This window comes from Notamacropus eugenii, chromosome 3, assembly GCF_028372415.1.
Source record: "Notamacropus eugenii isolate mMacEug1 chromosome 3, mMacEug1.pri_v2, whole genome shotgun sequence".
Taxonomy (NCBI): domain Eukaryota; kingdom Metazoa; phylum Chordata; class Mammalia; order Diprotodontia; family Macropodidae; genus Notamacropus; species Notamacropus eugenii.
This window is the reverse complement of record NC_092874.1, coordinates 309,819,434-309,839,517: the sequence shown is the minus strand read 5'-3', so window position 1 is coordinate 309,839,517 and position 20,084 is coordinate 309,819,434. Positions and strand designations below refer to the sequence as shown.

General features: G+C 50.2%; 1 protein-coding gene across 4 annotated transcripts in view; it reads right to left on the bottom strand.

Annotated features, from left to right (window-relative positions):
* Positions 1-2,625: 2,625 nt before the first annotated feature.
* WNT7B (Wnt family member 7B) overlaps positions 2,626-20,084 on the bottom strand; it is a 90,152-nt gene continuing 72,693 nt past the window's right edge. For all 4 annotated transcript variants that reach the window (XM_072596602.1, XM_072596603.1, XM_072596604.1 and 1 more), the window contains 2 exons: positions 18,790-19,061; positions 2,626-3,568 (listed from right to left, as the gene is read on the bottom strand). In XM_072596602.1, coding sequence (XP_072452703.1) covers positions 3,089-3,568; positions 18,790-19,061 — 752 coding nt within the window. In that variant the 3' untranslated portion in view covers positions 2,626-3,088. The remainder of the gene's footprint in view (positions 3,569-18,789; positions 19,062-20,084) is intronic.

The window sequence follows — 20,084 nt, the reverse complement described above, 5'->3', positions numbered from 1 at the left end:
AGCTGGGCAGCTTTGCCCCATTCCCCCAAAAGAACACGCTGACAGGATATGATATCATAGTGTACAAGGACCCCCACATGAAAATCCAAAGGACAAGTTTAAATTTGAAGATGAATAATGTGGGACTGGGTACCTGGAGTGATGAGGACTGACATTGAATGTGATTTCTAGGTGAGTGCCACCTAGGCTACTCACTAGGCAAATCAATCCCCTTCCTGCCTCAATTTCCTCCTCTGTAAAATGGGGATAATCATGGCTATGGTGAATTGTCAGAGGCAGGAGAGTCCTAAGACTTTCTGTTTTTTTAAAAAAAAAAATCTCAAGGCTCTCCCCCCCTCTTGGATCTGGGGCCCTGCTGCTGATCAGTCAGCACTAGAACAAGGAAGGCTACACTTGAGAATGGTTTTCTGTGTCTTTTTTAAAAAATGTAGCTGGGCAGAGGCAGATATCGGGTGACAGACCCAAGCAACTCTGAAGCTGAGCTCCACCTGACGATGTAAACTCAGGGAAATCTTTCTCCTCTGAGCCTGTTGTTTTCATCTACACAATTGTGAGTTTGGACCATACCCTCTCTCAGGGTCTCTTTTCTGCTCTGATATTCACATGTGAAGATCCTTCCCAGGTTTGACTTTCTGTATTGGAAGATTCTAACAGGAATGTTTTAAGGACCTTTCCAGCTCTGACATTCTCTGTTCTAAGGTCCTTCTCAGATCTAACATTTGTTTTCTAAGGCTGCCCTAGCTCTAACATTTCATGTTCTGGGTTTTGAGGTTCAGTAGCATTCTCTAGTATGAGACTCTTCCCAGCTCTGACTGGGAATCCTCTCTTCTAAAGAGCTCTCCCAGCTCTGATATTCCATGTTCTAAGGTCCTTCCCAGCTCTGCCATCTTGTTCCAAGGGTCCTCTCAGCTCCCAAATTCTAGATTCTAAGGTCCCTTCCAGCTCTAGCATTCTAGGTTCTAAGGCTCCTTACATTTCTGAAATTATAGATTCTAAGATCTCTTCCAACTCTGAAATTCCAGGGTCCAAAATCCCTTCCAACTTTGATATTCTGGGTTCTTAGGTCCATTCCAGTTAGGACAGCTTGGGTTCTAAGATTCATCCTGGCTCTGGCATTCTAAGTTCTTGGACCCTACTCACTCTGACCCTTGTCCGAGAGGCTCCAATTAAACTCATTAAACCTCTTTTCACATAAGGTTCATTCTAGACTCCCTTTGGGGACCCAGTTTGAGAGGTAGCAGAGAGTTGGGGAGGGGAGGCAGAGTGTGCTACCCTCTGTATTGTCACCACTGTGGCCCTTTTCTTCAGTCCTACCAGGCTTGTCCTGCAAAGCCCTGGACCCAGGCTGAGCCCTTTGAATTTCTGTATTCTGATGGAAAAATCCCTAGAGTTGGAGCCAGGATATCTGAGATCAAGTGTTGACTCCAGTGCTTATTAGCTTCATGGTCTTGGGAAAGACATTTCACATTTCCAAGCCTCAGTTTCCTCCTCTGTAAAATGAGGATGGCCACCTTCACACTATCATCTCTGTCTTCGATTTGCCATGAGGGGTGGACTTTGGAAATGGGACTATTATTTCACATCAGGATAAAGGAAAGGGGATTTCCCAGAACTAGGACTTTAGACATTCCTTAAAGGTGAGTCCTGGGGGGAGGGAAAGGGGAGAAGAGATCACTGGACAGGCAAAGCATCCTGAGATATTTCCTCCCTGCCTTTGGACTAATGCTGACTTGGAAGGCAACAGGCAGGTACCAGGGCCTAGAACCAGAGATGGGAGAGGTCATGGTTCAAGAAGCACCATTTGGGAGATGATTTCGAAGGATGGTGTTGGGGTGGGAGGAAGGGGAGAGGCCGGTCATTGCTGAAAGATTCTTTCAGTGTTTCTTCAGTGCTCATCTTCCATTTGGCTTGGGGCTGGGTGCATTCTGCACCCGGGGATGGCCAAGCCAGTGACTGGTCTCACAGGGCTCAGGGACAAGGGGATGGCACCCCGGGAAGAATCTGTAATCCCAGCTTTACCCCGCCTGGAGTTCTAAAGTCCAAAACTTGGCGGCTACAGATCAGTAGCACTGAACGAAAACAACAACAACAACAACAACACAACAGACCTTGGGAACAACCTAGTCCAGGAATCAGGAGTCAAGGAGTCCAACAAGCTGCTGGTTAGTACGGAGTGAGGACGCTGCTGTGCGGTGGCGCTTCAGAATGGCGCTGACGCTGAACACAGAGAATCCTTTGGGCTGTTCAGTCTGAATTCGCGTGTCAACCAGATGCTCAGGTCATTGGTGAAAGCGTTTGCTTTTTCCCTCATCTAAGACAGTGTCATTTTGTCCATTTCAGCTCATTTCCCTGCAAGTCCTGGTCTGTTCTCTAGAAGGTGTCAAGCCACCCCACCCCACCCCCGTCCCCCCGCACACCTGAAGCAGTACCAAGTAGCAACCCCGATCTAGCTGATCCTTTCACTCATAACACTGTCCTCCTTCCTTCCTTCCTTCCTTCCTTCCTTCCTTCCTTCCTTCCTTCCTTCCTTCCTTCCTTCCTTCCTTCCTTCCTTCCTTCCTTCCTTCCTTCCTTCCTTCCTTCCTTCCTTCCTCCCTCCCTCCCTCCCTCCCTCCCTCCCTCCCTCTCTCTCTCTCTCTCTCTCTCTCTCTCTCTCTGTCTCTCTCTCTCTCTCGGAAGGGAAGACAGGAAGGTTTCGGGAGTTGGGGAGGGGGTTCATTTCTATCTTTTCTGAGAAATAGGAGATAGGCGGGAAATGTGCTCTTCTCTCCAGAGTGCTCTGGGAAGCTATTCCCAAGGAGCTTCCCCCTCGGAGCCGACTTAGCGCTAGAGGACTGTGAGGACAGTACCTCACCCCCTCCAGCCCACCCCCACCCCCACCCCCACCCCCACCCCCGTCGCGGTCGGGTGCTCTGCTGAATGAAGGCCTGCGGAGACGCCAACCGGGGTAGGGGGCGGGGGCGGGGGCGGCACCGAAGGGGGCCCAAGGTCCACGCCCTCCGGAGGATTCGCTGTGCAAATTGATGCTGGAATGGGCTGGATGGCAGGCGGTGGTGGTCTGCCTAGGCTGGGGCCCGGCTCTGCGCGCCTACTTGCAGGTGAACACCTCGGTCCTCTCGCTGCACGTGTTGCATTTGACGAAGCAGCACCAGTGGAACTTACAGTTGCATTGCCAGACTTTGGTGTACTGGTGCGTGTTGTAGCCGCGGCCGCAGCACATGGTGTCGCAGCCGTCAGCGCTGGGCGACGTGCGGTTGCACAGGCGGCCCTGGGTGCCCACGCTGCCCGTGGCCGCGTCCTCCTCGCAGTAGTTGGGGGACTTCTCGATGTAGACCAGGTCCGTGTCCAGGGGCTTCTGGTAGCTGCGCAGCTGCTTGACCTTGAGGAAGGTGGGCTGGCGCAGACGGCTGGCCCGTACCACCTCCACCTGCACAGCCGCGTTGTACTTCTCCTTGAGCAGGTGGCCGACCTCCCGGAACTTGGGCAGAGTGGTCCAGCACGTCTTGGTGGTGCACGAGCCCGACACTCCGTGGCACTTGCATTCCAGCTTCATCCTTTCCTCGAGGACCTAGAAAGGGACGAGAGAACGAGGAGAAGACGGGGTGGAGGTTAGAAGCATGGCCACCTTTGGCAACGTGAATCACGGAGACACAGAATCCCCGGATGCCGCAGTGCCTAGGACGGAGGAGGGCGGGGAGCGAGTGGGCCGAAAGCCCAGCCCCATCATCAATTTACTACCTGGGTGACTCTTAGTAGGACCTTCTCCCTCTGGGCCTGTAAAATAGGCGTAGGAAAAGGCCAATGATGTCCGCTATGTCCCAGCCAGCGTTTGACGCTATGATGTATGGCGGACTTGGACGATCCAGGCACAGATCGAAGACTATCCGCACTAAGACCTCTGGGCCTGAGAATGTCAGACTCGGGAGACACAGAACGGCCCGCCCGGAAGACACGGGTCACGGCATCTCACCTGGAGGGAGTTTTGATAAATGTTACCTGACTTACATAGAACTTACCACTTGGAACCTCATGGACACAGACCAGGTTCCTGACTCTGTTGTGTGCCAGATTCTTTGTGGCAAAGAACAGCATTGTTCCAGGGGCCACACAGAGACTGAGAACTACAGACATAAAATATGAACCATCAGAACGGGGGGAGCAGGGGGAACACCGGATGTCAGAGCTGGGAGGGGCCTGAGAACAGGGGACATAAGAGCTTGGGGGGGGGAGCTGAGAACAGGGGATGTCAGAGCTGGGAGGGGCAGAGAATATTAAAGATGGTAAAGAACCTTAGAATAAAGAATGAAGGGTATCGACATAGACACTCAGGAGTGACAGGGTTCTGCTAATGTAGAATGCTCCAGACATGAGTGTCCAGGACCCAGAATGTGAAGCCTGAGAGAGACCTGAGTCACCTCTTCAGTGATTCTTAACCTTCATATTTTTTTAATCTGAAGCCCGGGACCCTCCTCGGAATCATGTTTTTAAATGCTAAGATAAAATACATAGGATTGCAAAGGAAACCAATTATATTGAAATGCAATTATCAAAATTCTTTTCAAGAAGCAGCTTGCTGACTCAAGTGAAGAACTAGCCAATCTCTTCATTTTGTAGATGAGAAAACTGAGGCCCAGAAAAGGGAACAGACATTATTTTGCCCACAGAAGAATGTGAAATTAATCGGTGCGTGGGGCTGGAAATGGCCACCCAGCGCCCTGAGCTGTGTGTCCAGGAGGCTCCATCAGCCATCCCTGAACCTTTTTCAGCACTACCTTCATCATGTCTGGTCTTTCTTTGGATCGAAGCTCAAAGGAACCCAGCCCCTTCACTTTTCACACGAGAGGCTCATGACTCACTCAGGGTCACATGGTTAGTAAATGCTGGGAAAAGTTTCTTATCTCAAATATCTCAGTCGTTGTTCAGAACAGCCCAAAATGTGAGGGATTCCTTTTACCATTATACAGATGGTAAAACTAAGGCTCCAAATCACACAGTTATTGGACAGTTGGTCTTGCATGAACCAGAACAAAGGCTTGGGGGATGCTCAACAGACTTGTGAATCTCTGCTCCTCTCCCACTACCTGAAAGGCTCTGTTGATCCATGAGGTGAGGCTGCCCCATCAAGTTCATAGTTCAAGCCAGGATTCTTAGTGCCCACTCTCTCTCACTCCAGTCTGGGAACTGGTCCTCCCCCTCCCCCTCCCCCAACTTTCAAAGAGGTCAGCCGGGGCTGGATAATCCCCAAACAACAGATAATCCACAAATCATTTCTAGTTGGTTTAGGAGGGGTTGGTGTGCACATTCCAGCTTTGTCTTCAGCAGCTGACTCACCCTTCTGTCTGCATTCAAAACCAGGTCAGCTTAAGTACAATGGAGTTGCATTCCCCCAGCTGAGCTGGCCCCAAAGGGAGCTGGCCCTGGGTTCAAGAGCTCAGCTGGAGGGCACCCACTCTTGGAACAGAGTGAGGATGAGAATGGCTGGAGGTGAGACAGTCTGCCTAGTGGCTAGAGAACCAAGGAAGCCCTGAGGGCAAGCTTTGCCTCAGTCACCCCATGACTGGGTGACCCTGGGCAAATCACTGGCTCTTTGAGAGCCTTGGCTCCTCTCCACTCTCCAAGACTCTGAGTTGTAAGGCAGGGGGTGGTCTGCATGGGGGTGTGGTGTGGGGGAGCTCCCTGTGCAGATGAAAGCCTAGATCTGGATGGTGGTGGCAGTGCCACTGATGGACAGGTGAAAGGATCCCCACAGGAGCTACCTCCATCATTCTACACACCAGGAAGTGAACAGAGCTTGAGTGTTTCCAGAATGTATGTCCTTCCTCACTGTGCACTGGAGCCCCAAATCCTTTTGTGGGACAGAAGTTTGAAGGTAATTATCCCATCTTACAGATGAGGGAACTGAGGGACAGAAAAGGTCGCTGACTTGCTGAGATCCTGGAGACCAAAGACATCAAAGACAGGATCTGAACCCAGGTCTTCTTGATTCCAAGTCCCACAATCTAGTGACTGGGCCATTGGCCATGTATTCTGTACAGAAGGAAATTTAGATTTGTCCTTGGAGAATGTCAGAACCAGAAAGGCCTTTAGAACAAGGGATATGAACATCAGAGCTGGGAAGGATCTCAGAAGCCATTGACCCATTTTATCATTGAGGAAACTGAGGGGCATAGAGCTGAAGTGATTTGTCCCAGGTCATAAATATAGTCAGAAGTATCACAGCTTCAACCCATAGGATCCCAGGAGTCTAAATGTAGAGCTGGAAGAGATTTTTGAAGGCATCCAGTTCAACCCCCTCATTTTACAGATGAGGAAACTGAGTCCCAGAGCTGTGCGTCCAAGGTCGCACAGATAGGAAGTAGCAGTCAGGATTGGACTGCAGGCCGGGCTCCATGCACTGTCTCCTGTTGCTGCCTCTGACTCCCAAGAGAGTGCTCTCTCCAACATCTCACACTTTGGGGTATTCTGGAACGAGCCTAGAGTCAGGAGGCCTAGTCAGTCCTGGCTCTGCCACCTACTGCCTGTGCTTAACCTCTTTGTGCCTCAGTTTCCTCATGATGACATATAGTAAGCATTACAGTCCTTTAAAGGACTGGTAGGAGAGAGCATCTTCGAAGTCTCAGACTTCATAGAAATATGAGCTGTTGTGAATGTGCATCCTCACAGTCACCAGCATTAGCATGTGGTCACAGGGCTCATCTCCTTTACTGGCTCCCATTCTCACCATCTTCACTGTCAGTATTCTCAGCACCATCATCTCATCCTCAGAACAGCCATCACCATCCTCCCCACTGTCCCCTTCAGCATAGGAACCTTCATCACCACCCTTTTCAACATCACTACAGTTCCTTCACCATCTTTCCACTCATCCTATGCCATTGTTCCCACCACCATCAATAACATTCTCCTCACTTGTGCCATCACCCTCAACACCACTGGCACCTTCCTATGGGCACCATTGCTGTCATCATGACAACCATCTTTACCATCATCACCTCCCATCCCCATCATTATGATTACCGCAACCTTGACATCTCAGTTGGCTTTTAGCTCTTCCAGTCAGGGCTTTCAGGATCTGGAGGAACACACCAGGATGGTGGCCATCTGACTACTCTCTCTTTCCCTTTCCAAGTTCCATTCAATTCAGTCCAACAAGCATTTATTAAGTGACCCTTGTGTGTTAGGTACTGGGAAGGGCACTGGGTGTACAACAAGCCTGCCTTCAATCAGCTTATGGTCATGATGTTAGAGGTAGCCCCTGGAGACAGCAAGAGAAGGCTGGTGTCTCTTGGAGTCTGAAACCTGAGTTCTCTTCCTGTTTCTCCAGGGACAATCACCTAAATCCTTTGAGTGCTCACTTGGAAAATGGGAATGAGAACATTGAGTGTAGGGGCAGTGGGAGAAGGGATGCAAATATTGTGTGATGCCCCAGAAACACCAGAAAGGGCGTTTTAACTAGTCAAAAGCCGTGGTCAGTTTGAGGCAGTATGGTGCAGTGGGAACAGTGGAAGGAGGGTTTGCTCAGCATAGAGAATGCATATCTCTGGACCCTTTCAGCTCTAAAAGCCCAACCAGCAGAACCAGGTGATAAGCCCAGGCAACTGTGCAGGGGGAAAAGCAAATCTCCCACAGTCACCTGGGTGTGGTAGCTCCGTCTTGTGTCAGACCAGGTCTGCCACCCAGTGCTTGGCTGATCTCAGGCAGCCCCCTCCCCTCTGTCTGTTAAACACAAGGTGACCTTAGATCCTTGAAGGAACCTCCAGCCGCCTCTCCTATGAGCCTGTGATTAGCTCTTCACAGTTTCCCTTTATTGGGGGTTCAGAGCACTGACATGACAACTGGGCTTCCCCTCTTCCTCCATTCCCAGAGCCAGCCCTGACCCCCAAGGTACTCATTTACCAAAATCGAAGAGTTCCTGCCAAGCTCCATGCCTGATTAAAGATGGAAAATCATTAGCTCCTGAAAAATTCCATTCATCATCCGCCAGGGCCTCTGGCTAACCTTGGTCAGCCCAGGGCGACTCTTCCACCTGGGGAGGGTCCCATTTGCCTGGCTATTTCTCCATTTGATATCCAGGGACCACTTTGAAGAATTGACCCTGGGGCTGGCCCCTGAGAATAGGAAGGAATGGAAGTGGAGGGAGGCCCCTGAAAGGTCCTTCTCTCCCCTCTATAAGGATGTCCAAGAAGAAAGATCATTCTCCAAAAGCAGAACAGAAGAGTGTCTCTGAGAGCAGTTTTTCATAGCTGGAAGGGATGTTAATCACACCAGTAATGGTTTATAATTATAATGATAAACATCTAGAGAGGTCTGGCAGGTTGCAGGAGGGTGCAAGTACTCCCCAGCTCAGTTGAAGAAGGTGGGGTGAGTCTGGCTTGTTTGCTTTTGTCTCTGCTGCCCCAGGAATTCTGATACTTGGTACCTGTATGACCACTTGCTTCAAGTCCCTGGGCCTCAGTTTCCTCCTCTGCAGAATGAAGGGGTCGGACTTTGAGGTTCCTTCCATCTCAACAGCGTTATTCTATGGTGTTAGTGGGCAATGAGCTTGGACAGCAAGGTTGGAAGATGTCATCCACCGCATCCACACCATCACCCATGCTCCATCCTGGCTTTTGTGCTGCTTCTGGACTTGATGACTTGAGTACAGAGTGATGCTGATGACTCTGTACATCTCGTCCTTGCTTTTGTCCAGTTCATGTGCGAGTGAAGACATTGGTTCTCTTCAAAAATGAAGGACAGGCAATGGCCTTGGACATAAAACACAGTCTCTTCACTCTCAGACCAGAACTATTTTTCCCAGGACAGTCCATGACTTTTTCCCTTGTTTAAAAGACAGCACCAAGAGTCAGTCAAGGACAGAGGAGATGGGAGACTGTCAGGGCATCCAGGGAGCTCCAAGCAGGACCAGGGGCATGTGGTGCCAACTGCAGGGGCTCAGAGAAACAGACCCCAGAGCAGGGCCTAAGGAGCCCTGAGTTGGATAGCCCAGTGACTAATGTGGGACCATGGACAGCTGTATCCCTTCTCTGGGCCTCAGTTTTCTCACTTCCTCATCTTCCTAGCTTTGATGACTTGAGAGGACAAAGAGAGATAAAAAGCCCTGGAAACATGGCAGCCGTTGGCAGGGTGTGTCACTTCTGGGAGGGGCCTTGGGACAGAGAGTCTTAGGAGAAGCATTGGTCTTTGGGGGCAGAATGAGAAATATGCTTTTCGACATGGCCTATGCATGTCTGTTACAAGGGTTTTGTCTTTTTTTTTTCTTCTCTCCCAATGGGGACATGGTGAGGAGATGATAATAAGAGAAAATAAATTTTTGTTATTTAAAAATTATTTTTAAAAAATTGTGTCAGGGCTGAGAAGATCTTGAAGTGCACCTAGTATAGTGGTACTTGGTGTGGAGTCCCCACATAGATTCCAGGGGTCTTTGATTGAACAGGAAAAACCAGCACCTTGATTTTCACTAATACTGGGTTTCCTTCATAATCATATGGATTTTGTTTTCTGCTGTGACAAACATGATTCTGAGAAAGTCTATAGGCCCCCTCAGGGATCCAAGGGTTCCATGGAACTTGGTAAGAGCCCTGCACTAGCTCTGTCCTCTAGGGAGATCCAGAGAGGCTTCTCATTGGATGTCTGTGGAAGTCCTGGGTGCAATCTTCCCAGGATATTTCCTAGCTGTGTGATCCTAGGCAAGTTACCTGGCCTCTCTCAGTCTCAGTTTTGCCATCTATGAAATGGAAACAATAGCTGTCATTCTCAGATGTGAGCAGAGTAGGAGATTTTGATGATAGGATGGTGATGTAACTTGCAAACTTAAATTTACAGCAAATCCAGCTGGTAACATTTGTGGAGAGAGGCAGGACAGAGAAGGAAAAGTGGTTTGGGGCCAGTGACTTTGTACTGAATTGACAGTGGGCCCATTTGTCCATGCTGGGGCCAGATAATGATGCTAATGACAATAACCAGTCAGAAGGAGTCAGGCAGGCCTTGTCCCACAGAAGAGTATGCTGGCCAAACTGATCACAGAAGCTTTAAGGGGGTAGATGATGGGCTTTGCAGACTTTGTCTCTGGAGCCTCCCCATCACCCTGGGAGGGGGCCATGGTGAGGTGATTGGGTGCTAACAAGTGACCTGCCAGGGTCACAGGGTCAGCTAAGAAGGGGCTAAGATGAGATTTGAACTCAGGTCTTCAGTGTTCTATCAGGTACACCAGCTACTTCTAGTACCTGCCATGCCCATGACTATATCCCTTAACTGCTCACAACAGACCACCAAAGATCTACCCAATTTACAGGTGAGGAAACTGGGGCTCTGAGAGAGGCAGGTATGCATCTAAGGTGACATAGCCAGACTGTGAACTCTTCAAGGGAAGTCACTGGATTTTGCCTTTCTTTGTTACTCCAATGCTTAGCATGGCACCTGGCATACAGTAGGTGATTAAAAAATGTTTATTCGCTGATAGCTAGCAGGTTGGCAGGATCATAAAATGCCTGTCCTGTCCTGGCTGCATAGTTCTGAGCCCAAAGAGGTGGCCACTAGCCCAAGAACATGTGTGATGTTCATGGCAGAGCTTAAATTAGAACCTGAGTGCCTATGTCCAGGATCTCTGTGGTGGGCCCTGCAGCCCCCTGACTCACATGAAGGGAAATGACAGAGACCTCCAGCTCAGCCCAGCCCACAGGGATGGAGACCCTCCCAGCACACAGGGATGGGCAACCCCCAGCCCAGCCCAGCCCAACATACAGGGATGGAGACCCCCCCAGCCCAGTGCACAGGGATGGAGATTGCCCAGAACAGTCCTGACATTTTACAGTCTGTGGAGCAGGGAGGAGCCCATGGCATAGGATTCCACAACCTAGAAGAAGCAGTGCCAAGCTCAACTCTACATCCCCTTAGTCCCCCCCAGTGCCAAGCCCAGGACTGCAGCCCCTTTGGAGGCCCGTTCTGCCCAGTGCTGGGCATCCAGGGACATCACATCTGCTTGTCTTGCTGTGTGCCTAGCAGACACCAACACAGATGTGAGGATGCTGAGAAGTAAGGCCCATTCCAGCTGTGAGGAGGCAGGCTGAGCTTCCTCCCTTGCCCAGTAGCACCCTCACCCTGCTCCCTCTGAGAACCCCAGCTTGTAGGGATGGCAGCCAGCCCACACCCATCCCAATCATGGGGAACAGGAACAAGACAAAGCCTCAGGCTAAGCATGCCTAGAACAGAGAATGTCAGAGCTCAGAAGGGGCTTAGAACAAAATCAGAGCTGGAAAAGGTCTAACAACCACCACCAAAACAAGTATTTATCGGGTGCCTTTGAGTTTGTAAGTGCTTTGCAAATATTATCTCATTTTATCCTTACAACAATTCGGGGAGGTAAGTGTTCATTTATTCCCACTTTACAGATGAAGAAACTGAAACAAGTTAAGTGACTTGCCTAAGGTCATACAGTTCGTAAGTGTTGGGGGTGTAAGCTCAGTTTTCACGTTGACAGTCTCGGGCAGGTAAAAGTGAGGACCTCTAAACCTCAGAGTTCTCATGAGGCCCCCCAGGGAACAGCTGGGAATTGAGGCGTGAAACACGGGCTATCTCGTGTATTTCCACCTCTTCTCAGTGGGAAACTTGCTGGGGAGAGCATCCCACCCTTGAGATTGGCCCGTGGTCTGAGCACACCTGTTGTTGACTAGCTGGGGGCTGAGAGCAGGCATGGTATTCACGTGGAAACTATGTGGTGGGAGAGCTTAAGTAGGGACAGGAAAGCCTGAAGGCACTCCTCGTGCTGAGAGGCCCTTGGAGGGAAGAGGGTCCCCCCCCTCTCCCGCTCCCATCCTCTTGCTGTACGATCCTTGCCCCTTGGGAGGAGGAGGATTCCTCTCTCCTGAGGAAGAATTCACCCTGCACATGTAAGTAAGAACCTGAATAAAGCCTAACCCTTGTTCGACTCTGGAAAGTCTCTTCTCTCAACGTGTTTATCCGGCTGATCTCCGAAGACCTGTGACAGGTAAGAAAGGCTCGGGTAGCCCATCGGCCTCTAGGCCAAACAAGTAAGTGTCTAAGTTTGAATTTCCATACAGGTCTTCCTGACTCCAGGTCCTGAAAGTGACCTCAGAGACCACATGACCCAACCGCCTTATTTTACAGAGGAAGAAACTGTACAATGGAATGCTGTCCCTCTTCCTCCCTCTTTGAAGGAGTAGATTTGTCCAATGTCAGCCAGCTCCTGGCCTTAACTGTTTATGAGACAGTTATGAGGTTCTTGTGAGATCCTGTGTTGAAAAATCGAGTGGTTATCACTAAGGGCATGGGCCTGGGTACAGGGCTGGGCATGGGCCTGCACATGGGCTGCAGGCTCTGTGGAAGTCTCTGCCCAGAGTGAAAATCAACATGATTTTCTGGATTTATCATGAAAGACTGAGGACAATCTGTGGGCCATCAGGAAGTTCTGTGTGGCCACATTAAGTCAACTTCGTGTGGGGAAAAGAGCACTGGATTTGGAATTTTAAGACCTGAGTTCAAAACCTAGTTCTGCCACTTTCTGGCTATGTGACCTTGGGCAAATCACTTGACTTGTGGGCCTCAGTTTCCTTCTCTGTAGTAAGGGGATCCTTTCCATGTCAGAAATAATGCTGTGATAATCCTAAATCTATTTTGTCCAATAGACTGAAAAGAGGCTTGAAAGTGAGTCTGAGTCCTGAGATTTATTACTTGTTTGAGCTTTATTACCTGGGCCTCAGTTTCCCCCTGTGTAAAATGAGGGGTTGGATGAATTCTGAGATCTCTCGCAGCTCTGATCTTTCCTGTTCTAAAGCCTCTGCCATTTTGTATCCTTGGATCCAGATTAGACTGTGCGAGTCTCAAATTGCTGTAAATCCAGGGCTGTGGTCTGGACTGGTTTGGACAAATCCTCAGTGCTGGAAAAACCAAGCTTCAGTTTCCTTATCAATAACATAGGATACTACCAGATCTCTGTCAGGGGCTAGCTCCCAAACAGGCCCAGGGTGCTTTCAACTCCTGGGAGTACCCTATGGAGGCGAAGCTGCTGCAAGGGGTAGGGTGGAGGATTCCTAACCTACAGGAAGGCGACTGGAAGGCGGCCCTGCTGTGATGGTATCTGCCACCACTGACTCAGCCTTCTGGGCAGTGTCAGCTCAGTTTCTCTCTTTGCTTTCTTCTCATCAGTCTCATGCATGGGGATTAATGCCTTCTCTCTGCATCTCTGTTTCTGCCTCTCTGCCTTTCTCTGTCTCTGTCTCTCTCTGTGTTTCTCTCTCCGTCTCCCTCTGTCTGTCTTTCTGTCTCTCTCTCTCCACCACCAGTCCCAATTTCAGATTCACATTACCATCAAGGAGGAAACCCAGCAGATGAAAGTGATTGGGCAGCCCTAGGCCTGACCAGGAGCCCAGCCCAGCCATGCTTGGGTGAGTAGCTCAGGCCAGAGTCTCCCCATGAAGTGATCACAGGTTCCAAGAATGTGCAGTACTTTTTTCCCATGACTTTCAGGACGACGGCCCAGAGATAGTGGCACCTGCCTGAGCCTGGGGTATTTAGGGGCATTTGGCCCTCGGTTCCCTCCAATCACCCCATGGCTCCAAGCTGGCCCCTACTTGCTCTCGGTCTCAGTTCCCTCATCTGTAAAAGGAAGGGCTTGGGTTCCTCCAGTGCCCCTCCCAGATTGAGGCCTGTGATCCAAAGCACCTTCATTCAACTTGACCAACATCTATTAGTTGCCTGGCTTAGTGGAGAGAGGGCCTGCCTTTATTAAGCTCCTACTGTGTTCAGGCACTGTACTAAGTGCTGAGAATGCTCCCCAGGAGCTCCCAGTCCCACCATCAGTTCAGCTCTCTGGTGTGAGATGGATCAGGGGGGAGTGATTCTGGAACCAGGAGCTTCCCCTGAGAGATCCTGAGGACCCCACAAAATCAGTGAGGGCTCATTTCAGTCAGAAGAAAACACTTGTAACTGGGGCGTGGCTGGAAAGGATTCCCTAGGCTTAGAATCAGGAAGACCTGACTTCAAATGTGACCTCTGATACTCACTGGGTGAGTGACCCTGGGCAAGTCACTTCACCTATCTGCCTCAGTTTCCTCAACTGTGAAATGGGGATAATAAATGTACCTGATAGGTTGCTGTGAAGATCAAATGAGATAACATTTTCAAAGTACTTAGCTCAGTGTGTGGCACACAGTGGGTGCTTTATAAATGTTCTTTGCCCTTCCTTTTCTCTCTTTACCTTTGGCACCAAAGTTTCTGACAAGTGAGATGGACCTTCTTAGCTTCTCCTATGATTGTTTTCATCCTTCGTTTTTGAATAAGACCATGACATCAGAAAAATGATGACATGACTTGCACTTAACTTTGTTTTGAGTGAGGGAGGGCTGTGCAAGGTCACCAGCCTCACTTTCTCCTCCTGAGCCAAATGGGTCCAGTGACCAGATATTCATCAGGATGACTCTCATCCAGGGTGGGAGGGGATTTTTCAACCCTCCAGGGCAGATTTAGGACTGCTTTGTCAGATTCTAGGATGATGGAGGGACAGCCAGTTGGTGCTGATAGAGCTTTGGAAGTCAGGAAGACCTGAGTTCAAATCTGGTCTCAGACACTTACTAACTGTGTGACCCTGGGCAAGTCACTTTACCCTATTTACCTCTGTTTCCTCATCCATAAAATGAGCTAGAGAAGGAAATAGCAAACCCCTCCACTATCTCTACCAAGAAAAGTCCAAATGGGACCATGAAGATTTGGACATGACTGAAAGCTGACTGAAGAACAAAAGACTGATCAGATCAGAGATTTCACACTGGAAGAATCCCCTAATTCCACAGATGAGAAAACTGAGGCCCAGGGACGGGAAGGTACTAGACAATTCATTGGAATTTCAGGGAATGAGGCAATATCTATTTGAACCTTTCCTAACTTCACCCCCTTGTTCTTGACCAAGAACAACTTCCCAGCACCTCCCAGGCCTAAGAGCCTGCTTTTCAGTCGAAGGTAAATTCAGTGAGTTAGGAAGAGGAGACTGAGAAGGGAAAATCGAACCTTGGTGCCATGATGGAAAGAAGCTTGGATTTGAGTAAGAAACCAGATCTGCTAGGAGGCTCTGAGACCCCTCTGACCTCAGGGGAGTCACTTTGCTTCTCTTAGTGTCTTAGTCTGTAAAGTAGGGAGGTCCATGAGAACATCTCTAAGGCCTTTCCCCACTTGGGGACTCTGTGAGATTCTGTGATCAGGTCTTCCCATCCCATTTCTATTCAGCCAATATTCCCAGGGGAGCTAGAAATTCTAAGCCAGTCTCCCCTGGTCATTCAGAGACAATCAGCCTTCAGAGACAGCAACCCTTTCCCAGTGGGGTTCCCCAGATCTGTTTCTACCCTGCCCCCTCCCATTCTGCTCGTCTCAGGGAAGGCAGCTGAGAGCAAACCTTGAATCTACTCAAGTCAAACCTTGGGGGGCAGCGCCTTCTGCCTCCCAGGAAAGCCAGGAAGCCCCAAGGGAAAGTCAGCCTCAGAAGCCTCTCCCTGTCTCTGCTGCCGATCCTTGACTTTGCTAGGCTGCCCTGCCTGAAGGTGGGACACAAGGAAGGTGGGACAAGAGTCCACTTCCCTGAGCCTGCAAAAGTGGGCTCCGGCTGAGCAGAAGCAGCTACAGCGTGCCAGCAGCCCTGTGGAGGGGAGTGGAAAGGATGCCACTTCTAGAGATGGAGGATATAGGCCGCTTAGCATCTTCCATCCTTTGGCCTCAGTTTCCTCATCTGTAAAATGAGGCAGTTAGACAAAATACCCTGTGCTTTGTGGGGTCCCTTTCACCTCTGAGATTCTATGACCTTGACTGGACCTCTCTCTTGAAATTCAGCTAAGACCATTGAGGCACAGGGGAGAAGGCTGGCCATGGTGAGACACCCCCAGTGGGTGACCAGCCCCCAGGAGTTTGGTATGGGCAGAAGGCACCAGAGGTGAGAGGGGTGAAGAGAAGCATCAATACTGCCGGGCTGATAACCTGGAGAGAGAAAAGGAAAAGGATGTGGACCCATGTGTACAAACCTGTTCATAGCAGCTGTTCTTGTGAAGGCAAAGAACTGGGGAGTGCCCATCAGTGGGGAGTGGTTAATGAAAGGGGAGCTCTCAAAGGGGTGTGGTTAAACCAATTATGCATAGGAATGTGATGGAATATTCTTGTGTGTCAAGAAATGACCACAGGTGGCGTTTCAGAGGAACCTCAGACTGGTAGGAACTGATGCACAGTGAGGTGAGCAGAGCCAGAAGCACAAATGCACAGTGACAATGTACACAATAACACAACAACACACACAGTAACTGCACACACTAACGTAACAATGCACACCGTAATGACATCCACAATGACAACAACAACTCAGGGAGATCTCAGACCCCACACATAGGCCCGCCCCAGTCCCAGAGGCCCTGTGACGACGGGCACTGCCCACCAGGGCCTCTGGGAGCACAAGGAGGTGCTACACCCAGGGTGCACAATGAAGGGGTCAGTTTGGGGCATGACCAATGGGGAAATGGATTTTTCTTGACTTCAGATATTTTTACAAGCTTTCCCCCCCCATTTTGGTTGGGATGAGGGGAGGTAGGAGAAAATAAATGCTTGTTAATTGGAAAAACAATCAAACTTAATTAAAAAAGAAAAGTAGATTGAAGGCAGGGCCAGGCCTCCTCAAGGCTGGCTAAGGATCCTATAAGAGTTTTTAGCACCATCCCGTCTAACCCATCAGGCACTGAGGAAGTCCCTTATTTGGCACCAGCCTCTGTGAGAGGAACTGGGTAAACAAAACCAAAAGAATATGGGAAAGAGTTGGGCCTTTGTTGGGGAGGGGCTGTACTATCAGGTCTGGATGTTGCTGGGAAATCTGAGCACCAGCTCTGCCCCCCATATCCTTCCATGGTCACTAAGGCAGAGTCACAGTCACAGGGATCATGGGAGTGTGAAGGAACCATTGACAGCATTTAACTACTGAAAGTACCTTCTCCTAACTGCCAATCCGTTCAGGACAAGGAGAATGGCGCCCATTTTACAGCAAAAGAGACTGAGGGTATCCTAGAGAAGACACAGGACCTACAAGCATGTATTTAGCACTGGAACTTCCAAATGAAAAAATGGAGGCTCAGGATGAGAAGGGGAGTAGGTGGCTCAGAGGGAGTTTTACTATAGTCCCTGCCCAATTCCAGGCCACACAAGTTAGTGGCAAAATGGGCCTCGAACCCTAGTCTCCTGATTCCCTAGTCCTCTCTATCCCTCAGATCGTGTGCCTTCTGGCTCTATAAATCATCCCCAATGACAGTTGTAAGGGCATCCTCTGACCCATTTAACCTCATGGAATGAAGGGGAGACCAGATGATCTCTGCAACTGAGAAATCAGTGAGCTAAGAAAATGTCAGAGCTGGAAGGGGCCTGAGAACAGGGGATGGCAGGACTGGGAGGGGCCTGAGAAGATAAGAGTATATAAAGAATGGGGAGTGACCTTGGAGGCCCTCAATGATCATCATCCTTCTGGGGATATGCACTTGGAAATTAGGGGCCGGGGCATGCTTTTCATGGCACTGTCTAAGAAGCAATTCATTTCTCTTGTTTTCCACTCATGCTGGATCCCATATTTCAGAATGAAAAAGGCTGGAAAAAGATCCTTCATTGGGGGGAGATTCTGCCACTTCCATTTTAGGGCAGTCCACAGGAGGCAAGGGGCATCCAGAGGAGAAGGGTAAAGAGAATGCAAACCAGGCTTTCCACAGTCACTCAAAGGAGCCTGGAAGGACAAACTTGGACTGAGGGTAGCAGGACATGCCAGCTGCCTCTGAGTATTCTAAAGGCTCCATGGGCAAGAGGCCTGGCTCCCAAAGTGCTGGGGAGCCATGGTGGAAGCCACATGGCGACTGGGCCCTGGTGACTGGGACCATAAGGAATAACAGTCAGCATTTATAAAACACTTGAAAGTTTTCAAAACACCTTTCATAAATGGGGAGGTGCTGACTTTATTATTGTCCCGATTTTACAGATAAGAAAATTAAGGCTGGGGGATCATGGGACTTGTCCATAGACATACAACTAGTGTTAAAGGTAAGATGTAAAGAATGATCTTCCTGGCTCCACAGCCTACACCGTCTACATCATGCCTATGAGCTCGGTCTGCCTGGAGAGGCTGTGAACTCACCAGGGGCAAAGGCTTTTGTCTCCTCTTTTAGAGGTGGTGTGTGCTTCTCTTTCAGGGAGCCTGCTTTGAATCTCAGCACTGCTGTTGACCAGCTGGGGGACCTTGGGCTAGTCACTTCCTTCACCTAAAATGGGGAAATTGAAGGAGGCCTGTGTTGCAGGGCCTTCCTCCTCTGGCATTCTTCCAGGCTACTACTCCCTAGTAAGTCTGGGTCACTCTCCTTATCATTTCAAGAATTCTGTCTAAAACTTGTGACAGCATAGGGAAATGTAAGGTCCTCCAGGGCGGGGACTGCCTAACTCTTGTATTAGCCTAGCCACTTAATAAATGTTTGTGGATTGAGTGGTTAGCCTTTCAAGTCAGTAGTCAGTAAGACCTCTGTGGGCAGAGACAGTTTGGTGTGTGCCTTCCTACTAAAGTGACTTGCCCCAGGCCCTGTCCCAGCTGGTGCTAGTGATGTGGGTTGGCCTGCCAGTCCCACGGCCCCCTCCTCAGGCCACAGCTTCCTCCCCACCCCTCCACCCCCGAGTTCCACCACCCACTCCCCAGCCCTGGCCCCCTCCCCAGCTCCCTGGCCCCCTCCCCGACCTCATGAGCCCTCCCCAGCCCCACGCCTCCCCCCAACCTCCCAGTCCCACCTTTCTTCCAGCCTCGTTGTTATGCAGGTTCATCAGTCGCCTGGCATTCTTCTTGATCTCACGCGCATCTACAAAGCGCCTGGAGAACTCGATGCCGTAGCGGACGTCGGCTGAACAGCCACCCCACTTCCAGCCCTCTTCCTGGTTGTAGTAGCCCTGCTTCTCCCGGTCACAGCCACAGTTGCTCAGGTTGCCCTGGCTACAGGCGGCGGTGACCGCGTGGGCCACGCCAGCAGCCGTGATAGCGTAAGTGAAGGCAGCTTCCCGGCTCCCTGCGAGGAAGAGGAAGAAAGAGATGAGGCCCGAGGCTGGCTACTCAGGACCTTGGACAGGCCCCAGCTAAGAACTTTCCCACACAGGTTCTAGCTCTGACGCTATTGGAAAGACCTAGAACGTGTCACTGACCTACTCTGGGATCCACTTCCTGAAATGGTAACTGAAGTGTACAACACCCATCGGCCCTTCTGAGAATCCTCCCAGGTGGGACAGCCAGTGTCCTTCATCATTAGGTCATTCCCAGTTAGAACATAGAAATCAGTGACTCGGGGCTCTCTCTGCTCACAGATCAGGTCACACATCGCACTATAAGGCTCTCCCACCTCATCACCCCATCCTGGCTCCCCTGGCCTCCTTCAGGAACCAGGGTCAATCCTCCCAGCTTCATGGAGCCTCTACCCAAAAGACAAGTCTTGCAGGTCCTCAAGGCCAAGCAAAAATAAAGAAACTGGGGCAGAGAGAGATTAAGTGACTTGCCCAGAATCACACAGCTAGAAAGTGTCAGAGGCGAGCTGTGAACACAGATCTTTGAAACATTCTTTCTTTCCTCCACTTCCCCCACTTCCAAACTTTCCTATTACAGTAGAGGGCATCAGCATCCTCCCAGACCCCAGACTCACAGTCCAGAAGTCAGCCTGGGCTCCTCACTATCTCTCACGGGACACAGAACTTCACCTTCAGGACCCTTGGAATCTCAGGCCTGGACTATGACAGTAGTTGGGGGGTGGGAGGGGAAATCTACCTGCCTAGAGCCTCTCCCTACTCCACATACAAGATACTCTACTTTTCTTTCAAAATTCTTCTTAAATCAGCCCCCACCTGTCTTTCCAGTCTTGTCACACCTTCCTCACCAACATGGGCTCTCCATCTATTGCCCCTGTCTTTCGGCTGTCCCATGAACATCCTTCAGTTTCTGGGCATATTCTCTAGCTGTCCCATGTGCTCCCCTTCCTCTGCTCCCACTACTGACTTCCCTGGTTTGGGTCCCAACTCGAGTCCCCCCTTGTATAGGAAGCCTT